A 10,622-nucleotide genomic window follows, 5' to 3' on the forward strand; every position below is an offset into this window, starting at 1 on the left:
TCTGAATATTCGTACCTGCCTTGTATGTTATAGGAGGATTGTAATAAAAGCATTTACCTGCATTTTGACTAAGTTATCCCTGAGAGCATTTACTCTGTTTCAATCTTAATCCATCTTGTTGCAATCTCTCCACTACCAGTGCAAGTGTAGACATTGCCACCTGTCATCAGGATGTCATCCAGGAACACTGCCACATGTGCAATACCTTGCAACACTCCCACAATAGTTATTTGGCAGATTGCAGGACTAGAAGAAACACCGAAAGGCGAAACTCCATAAACCTATTTCTTGGACTCTGCATCCAATGCAATTTGATGGTAAGCATGACTCATGTCTAATTTAGGATACTGTTCCACATTTGAAACTTTGTTTATGGTTAATTTCTAGTCACCACAAAGTCTCACTGTAGTATTGCTTCATTACAGGTATCACAGGCGCAGCCCATTCAGAGTGTTTACCTGGTTCTTTCATGGTTTTTAAAAATAATTGTTCTAATTCAGCTTCCACTTTTGTCATCATTGCATAAGGGACTGGTCTGGCTTTAAAAAAAACTTGGCACAATTTCCTTCTCTACATAAATCTTTGCCGGTAGATATTTTAATTCACCTAGTTCATCTTTGAACACTTCTGCATATTTTTTCAACATCTCAAATAAGGATGAATTTGCCCTCCTGCTTTGATTGTATGTATGGCCTCCCATTTCATGCCTAACTAGGGGTGCTTTGTATTAGGATATTCTGCGATGATAAATGTTACGATGTGCATCGTAGAGAGGTAAGGATATTTTACGATATGTTAAATTCTATTTGTTCAGCGGTCAAGATATTACCTTCTCTGCGTCAGCTCGTCACCTGTGCTTATCTCATATATGCGTTAGAGAGAGAAGTCTCTGGGAGTATGGAGTGATTTTGTGGACTTAATTAAAAAGGAATTGCAAACTGGATTTCGTACAATGTCCGCCAAGTTTCAAAAGGAAAAGAAAAGTCTATTTACTTAAGTCTTACTAGTTACGTCGCTGCGATATTTAAGTCAAAATAGGTATTCCCCATTTGCTATTTCACTTCCTCTTGCGTCGCGTAGTAAGTCTGTCATAACTTAATTGAAATTGCATACCCTTTGCATTTGCGTTTCCTCTGACTTGTACCGAAACCTGTCAATCAATTGTGGGGGTGGGCTTATGTATGGGTTGTGTTTGTATCGGGAAATTACGCCATTCACCGTCGCACGGTCGCAGTGGTGGCAGTCAGTCCAACACCAGGGTCACACCGTCGGGGCGACACCGGTTGTGGCTAAAAGGATTTAGCTACAGCTAAAAGCCAAAATAACAATAATGGAACAAATGAGGATCAGGGGTGTATTCCAGAAAGCAGGGTTAACTTACTGTCAGCTAAACCCTGAACTCTCGGTTGATTAACCCCAACTTTGCTTACTTGGTATGTCTGTTCTAAAACACCTGAGAAGAGTAAGTATGATCAACCTCCAGAGAGATACCCAGAGTTAACGCTTAAAGAAACAACATGAGGACATTGTCAATGGATCACAGATTTCACGAGTCACCATGGAAACGGCTGGGAAGCTTTTCGACTGTAAAACAATGTTATAAATCAGTGTTTTTTTCACAGAAGACTTAAATCTGCATCAGTGTATATAGTATGGGATAAAAATCATCAATTAAATTAAGTTAATAACTATAAAACTATAAACGCTATAAATTAATTAAGTATATAAATATTTTAAATACAAATAGCCTATCCTGAAATGCTCATTGTAATATGGAGAAAGGCCTTTCAATACTAAACTGTAGGAGGCTAGGGATAGGGTTAGGGTAGATCATTAGGGAGGATCAGAAAGACATTTTTAAGTAATACAGTCAGTATGAAAATCTTAAGTCAAATTTTTTATATATTTTTTATGTAAACATGTATAAAATGATAATAAGAATTTGAATATGTGAACAGTATGCCATAGGTGAACCCATTGGGGGTCACCTAATAAAGCCTTGGAAACCTGCCAGCTTGGGAATCGAACATGCAACCTTTGAGTTTTAAATCTGGCTCTCTAACCATTAGGCCACAAATATCTTTGACCTAATGCATCAAATATTGCATAGTAAGTGGACAAGAGAAATGATATGCATTCTCTAGGAGTTAAAGTACTTCACTATTAACATCCATTTACTGTTGGAAATTGCAAGATGTGTATATTCATCCAGTGATATTTGGAGACGTTTTAATAATCCTAATTCTAAATTTATACAGTATTTAATATATATATGTAAGGCTGGTGGCAAGGTATCCTAACCAAAAGGGCACCACATCCCAGGATACACAGAACTTCATCCAATACATTGAACTCCCCACAGGGTTTGCATCTCCACCTCAGACAGCATATAACAATGAATGATGATTACCAACTCACACCTTTACATCTGTTCTCTTCTCCCCCTCTCCTCTTTCTCTCAGACTGAACTCAGAGCAATTAAAAGCTCACATATGAACTGGATATGACAAATACCATATCTTATATGATCAAAGAATCTTCAATTGCATATTCGGTATCATTTGAAATGTCTATATGCGATTGGTACAATGGTCTCATATCCACAGCAGTAGAGCAGAACATAACATAGGTTTGAGGCTTTAAGATATTCTGCTCACTGTTGAGGTTGTGTCTTCATGCAAATGCCCATTTGTGGCCTGATCAGATCCAGGACGGAGTCCTTTACCGTGTAAATAGTTGTTGTGTGGAGAAAGGGTATTTTGGTCTGAGTATTTAAGGGAAGCTGGCAAAATGTTCTGGGGAATTCTTACTATGATGAACCTCGTGGTGCCTTCAGACACACAGCACTGTGTTTTTCCGATCGCATCTTTTTCTACTGTCAGGTCTTAGACTAATGTTTGAGGATTTGATGTTATATTTTCGTATTCTCTGAATTGAATTGTTATTGCCAACATTTACCTGACTAATAAATTGTCATGTTTGAAATTGTTCCGCAGTATTCTGAAAACACATTCTTATATTATGTATTCAGTATAAGAATTATATTGTATCATGTTACATCCTTGTTACCGCAAATCCCCGCTCTGGTTAGTAACGGACTAGAATCCTGTCTAGGTGACAAAGACACACCTGCTGAGAGTTTTAGAGATCTCTGATTAAAGTAATTTTATTCCAGTTAAGTATACATGGGAAACCGTGGTATGATTATAGAAAGCTGCCATTAGAGAAGGTAAGATTGGTCTTTCTATCGCTGTGATGAAAAAAAAGCAGTCTGTCTGAAAATAATTGTTGCTTGTGATTAGGTGTAAATAATCTAGGCTGACAAAAAAGGTTTAGCAGTGAGTTGTAGGGGGCAGCCCCCTAAATGTTACTAGTCTCTTACCTCTGGCAATGACCAAGACTGGCGAGTTTGTGACCGTGAGATCTGCATATAAACGGCCGGCGTGAGACTCTAAGCAACATGAGAATCGGATGAGTGAATATAGTTTAGGTCGGCCCATATTTTGAGAATAGACAAAAAATGCACTATGCAAACTTAAACAGCTGTAACTATTGAATGCTTTGGAGACATAAGACATAAGGTTGGTCTCTTTTGAAAAAACACACTTGGAGGATTATTGTAGAAGTTAAAAAATAAAATTATAATAATGTGTCTGAAAGGTATTGGATTTTAAATGTATTGTTGTGAAAATGTGCTGTAATATTAATACATTTAAAAAATGGCCTAAAAAGGATAAAAGGTAAAAGTCATAGGTCTAAACAGGTAGTCTTCAAAATTTCAGCTTGATATCTGCTGTTATCTGGTTTCTGTAAGTATTTTAGGTGAAATATACAAATGGCCAATCTAGCTGTAGGATGATTCCCAAAGGTCACTAGGTTGCTTGACAGACATCTGACACCACAGACCGGCTAAAGAAGTACATGTCAAAATGATGCATAAAGTTTATAGATGTTGATGATTCCTGTACCTTTTGTAATCTTAATACAGAAACAATTTCAAATCTGTTTTTTTATTTTGATATATCTTGTGATAACATTTTTGAGTGATATTGAATCTTATTTGTTTTGTGCTGCTAACACTGTCTACTGTCTTACCCTTAAAGATGTTATTTGTTACTATGTTAACCCAAAACATATTGCTCTTGAACACATTATGAACTTTGTTATTCTATATGGAAAATTCTTTATTCACAATCAAAAATTTGCTAAATCAATACCTAAATTTGCGCCTTTTCTCATTCTCAGCTCGCTGTTTTTGTTGAAGAACGAAGAAAGTAGTACGTTACTGAATCATTATGAAAAGTTTTTCCCTGAAACCCCTGTTTGAACTATCTAATTTTTTTTCTCTAATTATTAGTTTAAATTATTTATGTTTTTTGTTTACTCAATTTGTATTTCTTCCTGGATTTATTTATTATTTATGTCAACAAAGTGCTGTTTGTTCTGTATACATTGCAGTTTTGTACATTTAAATTGTTCAATAATAAAAAAAGACACCACACACACATTTTTCCAAACTTTTTCCAAACTTTATATAAATATTTTCACTTTTTGATGCAAATTGTAATTAAAACATGAATGAAAACAAAAATATAAAAACTAAATATAAACTAAATCTCAAACTATTTTTTATAATTTCAAGTACTTTCAACTATACAAATCTTCACAACATCTGAACACAAATTATTAACATCATGCCAGTTATTGAAGCAGTCTGGTTTTGCTTGGAAACAAAAGTAGGCTGCACATCCCTGGCAGAACACAATTGTTTTCTGATGGCACAATTGGCATCTTCGCCTGGAGTCATCACTTTTATCTGTGATGTGGTTTGGCCTGTGGCTGACATGGCCTGTCATTTGAGTTGGCAGGAGGAGCAGGCTCACTTTGAGGCATCCAGTCTGCAAGCTCCAAAACCAAAGCTTCACGGCATTCTCGCTGTGACTTTGCTCATGGTTATGAGCCGCAGCAAACTGCTGGTGCAGAATGAACACATTTACCACTGCAATGTCAACAAAGTGGAAGAAAAGTGAGCGGTACCACTTCCTGGTCTTTCTAGGCACTTGGTAATGCCCAACAAGGGCGTCGTAGAGATCAACTCCTCCCACTTTTGACATTTCTCAAAAGCAAACTTACATTCATTAGCTAAATGTTGTATGCTTCCACATCTGCTGCATGTTCTAGTATGGCTTCCTTCTTGTGTTACTGATACTTTATTCATTCTCATAGGCACAGACATTTTAAAGTGTTGGGCTTTCAAATCTTTCACATGCTTATTTGCTGTATCCATGGCTTAAGCGATTCTTAATGCCCTCTCAAATGCTATATCTGCTTCTGACAGTAATCTACATTGAATTCGGTCATCATTTAATCCTCGTCACTAAAATGTAATAATTTAATCAAAGCAGGATTGTTTAATTCATGAGACAAGTGCAATAGGTGGAAAACATACAAAGACTTCTTTGCTGCTTTTAAAGGCCTGCCCATCACCGGAACTTTATTTCCAAGGGGAAAACGTGAAATCAGAAGGCCTTCATGTTCCTTTTTTTAACTTAATTCCTAGAGCACTTGAAGGCAGCATTAAAACGATTGTTCACCCTATAATACAAATTTTGCTGTTTAGGCCTTCCAACATTTTTTCAGCCCTCTGTGCTTCATATAATGAATGTAAATGGGTTCCAGGTATACTTCTAAAATCCCATATATCCAACACAATCGTGATCCCCACAGGTCCTGGTGGCATATTAACGTCTTGTGAAGCAAATCAAGCATTATTTGCAGTAAACTGAACATCATTTATACAATTATGAGTGGTTCTCTACAGCTTAATGCCCGTTAAATACCACAAAACCCCTAAAATCCTATACAAAGCTATACAACATCAAAATATTAACACTTCAAATAAACATTTATTATTCATTTTAATTTAAGCAAGTGCAGAGGACATTAAAGAGGCTTGAGTGGAAATGATCAAACAATTACAGCCATTTTCAGTGTTGGAGAATGTGGGCTTCAGGGCATTTGTAAAGATCCAGCATAAAGTAAAGTATTTCCTACAATGCATGACTAAAGGACACGGTAACAATGTGTTGGATATCTTTTATTATTTATTATCTTCAATTTCACTGCCAAATTTCATTTACAATGAAGAGCCTAAAGTTTACAAAACCAGGCTCAAGCAGTTGTAAGACATATAGCCTATTCAAAGCTCAAAATAAAAAAAATCTATGGAACGCCAGTCAAGAGCACTAACCACTCCCCCACACATTCAAACAAGCACCCTAGTGAACATACAAATTTGTGTCACGCATACTGTTTGCTGCGTAAAAAGGCAACTATACTTAATATAAGGGCTTAACACCCCTAGTATTTGGCCATTTTATGATGAATAAAGATTTTCTAGTTAATGTAAAGCTTAAAAATATTTTATTGAGTAGACATTTTCAGTTTCTGTAAGAGGGTCCTGTGAATAGTGTTGATGTAATGAACGATTCAGAGTCAGATGAAGGGTAATACTAGATTTTAATAGACTCCCTTTGCAAACATAAACAATGTGGAAGGTCAAAGGGGTAATAAACCGCTGAAGCGGAGACGTCACAAAGTCTACGGGAAAAGGGGATAATGGCTGAGTGCTCGGCCACTAAGACCACTGGAGGTGGCAGTGACTGGTTGACCAGAGATGGGCAGGAGGAGGCTGGAGCTCAGAAAGGGGACTGAGGCAAATACTGTTGCGCCATCCACACGAACTGAACACACAGAGGCAAGGCAATGAAAGGTTGTGATATTACTCTGACAGACGTGGTTGGGCTTGAGACCGTAATTGCTGCTTGCAGTTATATTTATTCCATTGTGTCTATGGCAGCCCATAGAACTGTACATAGGAAAGTTATGATGTTTGGCACACAGATAGAGGACAGCCTCCTATGTTACTATATCTTTTCAATTTTACTGCGTAGAAACAAAATTATTTCTTCATCTGAATCCTCTGAATTTCTCATGTAAATTTGATCGCCATATAACATTATTTTTCATGAAAATGTTCCCACCCTTTTTAATTATTCAAAAAACATACATTTTCAAACCCGTCGTTTAAAAGTTTTCATTCTTGAATAGCTGGCCTAATAGATAATAAATAAGCAATAATGTGAATAAGTCTGTCACGTTCATACATATATGTCTGACATCCACAACACTCCTTCCATCCATTCAGTGATTGGGCGTTCGCTAGTACTTCTGGGTTGTAAGTTGTGTGGAGCCTGCTGCTGTGCTTGCTTCGCCGAGGATCGGATCAAGGGCACAAAGGGGTCGCTGATGACCCTACCAACAAAGAAAGGAAGTGTGTGGATATGGGATCACCCACAGAAAAGCCCATTCAGCAAACAAAATAAAAAAGCACTCGTCATGTCTCCAGTATCTGCGCAGTACAACCGAGATAAAGAAACAGTGGTATCAGCAGACGCCAGCAGCTATGGAATTACCAGTGTTTTACTGCAAATGCATGACAGCAGCTGGAAACCAGTCGCATAATCTTCGAGGAGACTGTCAGACTCGGAAACCAGGTACACTCAAATAGAGAAGGAATGCCTAGCAGGTGTATGGGCATTCGAGAAGTTCCGGAAGTACTTAGTGGGCTTGGACACTTTCAGATTGATCAGGGATCATAAGCCACTAATACCCTTGATCAACAGCAAACATCTAGATATTGTACCGGTGATGAGACTCATGCGTTTTAATGCTAAAGCAGAGTACATGCCAGGAAAAGGTATGGTAGTAGCGGATGCTTTGTCACGCAGTCCATTAAGCACCACAGAAGACTTCATTTCAGCAGATGTAAGTTGTCACGTGAATGCAATCATCAGGAGTATTCCAGTGTCACAGCAGAAGTTAAAGGAAATAAAAGAGGAAACCTACAAATAGTGGAGAAATTTGTAAAGGAAGGATGGCCAGATTACGCTAAAAGAGTACCAGACAGCATAAAAGGCTTCTACAAATGGAAAGACTTTTTGTCAGTGAGCGATGGGCTGTTAGTACACTGTAAAAAATAAAAAGTTGAGTCAACTTAAAAAAATAAAGAAACCAGCTGCAAAGCATTTTTGAGTTTACTCAACTACGGTGGTTGAAGTTATGCTAAATCATTTTTGAAAGTTCAGTGAAGGTGATAGGTGAGTTGAGCGAACTTAAAAAAACCACAACTGCATGAGAATGAAGTTCAGTCAACTCAAAATAGCTTTGCAGCTGGTTGCCTTGTTTTTTTAAGTTGATTAAGCTTTTTTTATCTTTTAATTTATCTTTGAATGATCTTGCATCCAAATTTCTCAGCCATACTGTAAATGCTGTAAACCATGCTTAAAAAACAATACAAAAGACTATCCCATCATTACAGAAAATATTTATTAACAAGTGGTCACACCGAGGACCCTTAAGTGGCAAAATAACACTTTCTTGGCATGCATTTAAAGTGACATTACAGCACAACATCTTTTTAAAGTGCTGGAGTAACAAATTGCAAGGGCAACAGTTTTAAAGTGCTGTATCAATGAAGACTTCAGAATTCTACAAATTGCAATGTGTTTGAGTAATCCAGTTTCACTACTGTAAGTACAGCATTTAAAATACATAACATAAAACTGAAAAGAATACAGGAAGAGCATGGTTCTTGCCCTTATCTTGCTTAACGTATCCAGCTATTTAGACATTAAAAGTTTGTTTTTGAAGGAGGGGACTCTTGCTGAGCACTGGGGGTCAAGACCAATAAACACCTTTTGAATAATTTCAAAGTTGTACTTGAGTTCTTTAGGATAGTTCATGTTCAAGGCATAAATCAAGCCAAAGAGAAGAGCCATAGCAGTGGGAAGGTCTTGCACATTATCCAGAACGATATGGTCCTCTAGAACCAGAGACAGGCACCTTACATTTGGGTTTGAGTGGATGGTCGCAAGGTCATCTTCAACGATGGTTATGATCCCCATCTTCATCCCTTTTGTATGATATTCTTCCGGCTCTGTGTCCTGCAGTATAAAGCAGCATAAAACAAGGGCAAAAACGTATTTTTTGAATTATGTAACTGCATTCAGACAGTAAGAGCAAAAAACACAAGGGTAAGCAAATCATTTAATTTGTTGCTTGTATTATCTGTACTTATTTCCTGGTGTGTTTTTTGATATTAATATCACTTGCCTTTTGGTTTCTCCTACATTACTGCTAAATCTTATGAGTGTGTTTTTGCTGTATTTTTTCCCCAAAGGTTTAAGATCAGATGAATGTCTCCATCTCAAGGGCAGTGTTGTACAGCAGTAATTGACTATTATCTTTCTTAAGAATAACACTTTGTATTGTGCTTCAGATGAAATCAGAAATCCAAACACTGAAAATTTCAATTGTATAAACTACTTTATACCATAACTTAGTCTCCTATGTCATGGCAGTTTTGGATTCAAGACAAAGCTGTTACCCCCTGATCTGGAGATAGATTTGAAGTATTAATGTATGTGCTGAAAAATTATCTTACCAGGCAAGTCTTCAGGAAATGTTTAGCCTTATCCCTTATAAATAAAGGTAGACCTTTGAGAGCTGTAGCCTTTCTGTGAGCAAAAACATCGGAGGTCTGCGAGACAAAGAAAGACAAATATGGAAAAAATGATATACTTAAAACTGTGTTTAAGTTGATTCTCAAATACCTAAGTTACACACAAACAAATCATAAAAGGTTGTCCCTAATGACAGATTTAGGAACACACTCTAAATTACCTGATTATCAAGTTGGTCCAGGAGAGTCTTCATATCATTTTCATGTGCTCCACCGCGTACCCTATACAACTTGATCATCCGTGGTATATATTCATCCAGACAAGAGAAAAATGCACTCTTCAGGTTTATTTGTGTGATTCTGTTAAACTCAGCACATATCTAAAAAAAAAAAAAATATTAACAATAAGAATACAGTAAGTGTACAGTAAGTGTACAGTAAGTCCACTCCTCTTACAAAGAAAATAAAACACAAATTAATATTTAAAACTTACTTGATCTTCCCAAAAAATGCTGGCCATTGTTTTAGGATATATGTTACAAGAGGTTCTTCGTCAACTATCTCCTTTCTTCACAACGAGAATGTCAATTCCATTTTCGAGTCATCAAATGCCATGTTGAGACGTTTCTTCTTCAAATCCTCCTGTAATGCTTCCTTTCCTTTTTGAAGGGAGGAATCAGTCTGTCCAAGTGGGTTGTCTGGGAGAAAGTTTACCTCACATCTCTTTGCTTTGTTAAGCCGTCTAGTATCCCCAGTTTCTCTATTCTGGTTTACTGCAACTTCAGAGCAACCTACACATCGTAGTTTCTGGCGGTTGTTGCCAACCTTGTATTTGATGTTCATAGTCCAGCTGTGATAATTTAAAAAGCATTTTCAAGTAATTGATCAAATAAAATGTAACACTGCACATTAAATGTTTAAACACACACACAAATATATATGTAGTCTCAAAAGACAAAAATCAGTTTCAGTTTTTTAACATTCATTAATATTTGTTATGTCTTTGTAGGTTTTTCAAAAGCGAGATGAATAAAAAAATAACATTTTACACAGTGTCTACGCAGGACGCCACGTCCGGTGTGGACAACATTTAAAATGA

At 36.9% G+C, this 10,622-nt stretch overlaps 1 protein-coding gene across 1 annotated transcript; it reads right to left on the minus strand.

The window, feature by feature from the left end:
* Positions 1 to 8,530: 8,530 nt before the first annotated feature.
* LOC130432164 (uncharacterized) lies at positions 8,531 to 10,319 on the minus strand. The gene is made up of 4 exons (XM_056761434.1): positions 10,017 to 10,319; positions 9,745 to 9,903; positions 9,506 to 9,601; positions 8,531 to 9,005 (listed from the first exon to the last, which is right to left on the minus strand). The coding sequence occupies exons 1-4, from the start codon at positions 10,041 to 10,043 to the stop codon at positions 8,682 to 8,684; spliced, it is 606 nt and encodes a 201-aa protein (XP_056617412.1). The 5' UTR covers positions 10,044 to 10,319; the 3' UTR covers positions 8,531 to 8,681.
* Between the last annotated feature and the right edge of the window lie 303 nt (positions 10,320 to 10,622).

The sequence above is a fragment of the Triplophysa dalaica genome, chromosome 11 (assembly GCF_015846415.1).
Source record: "Triplophysa dalaica isolate WHDGS20190420 chromosome 11, ASM1584641v1, whole genome shotgun sequence".
Classification (NCBI taxonomy): Eukaryota; Metazoa; Chordata; class Actinopteri; order Cypriniformes; family Nemacheilidae; genus Triplophysa; species Triplophysa dalaica.

Excerpts from the sequence above, each read along its gene's own strand:
- LOC130432164 (XM_056761434.1), bottom strand. The coding sequence starts at position 10,043 with ATGGCCAGCATTTTTTGGGAAGATCAA. Across the intron at positions 9,602-9,744 it reads TGGACCAACTTGATAATCAG|ACCTCCGATGTTTTTGCTCA; the intron begins GTAATTTAGAGT and ends TTTGTCTCGCAG. Across the intron at positions 9,006-9,505 it reads ATTTCCTGAAGACTTGCCTG|GACACAGAGCCGGAAGAATA; the intron begins GTAAGATAATTT and ends TTTATACTGCAG.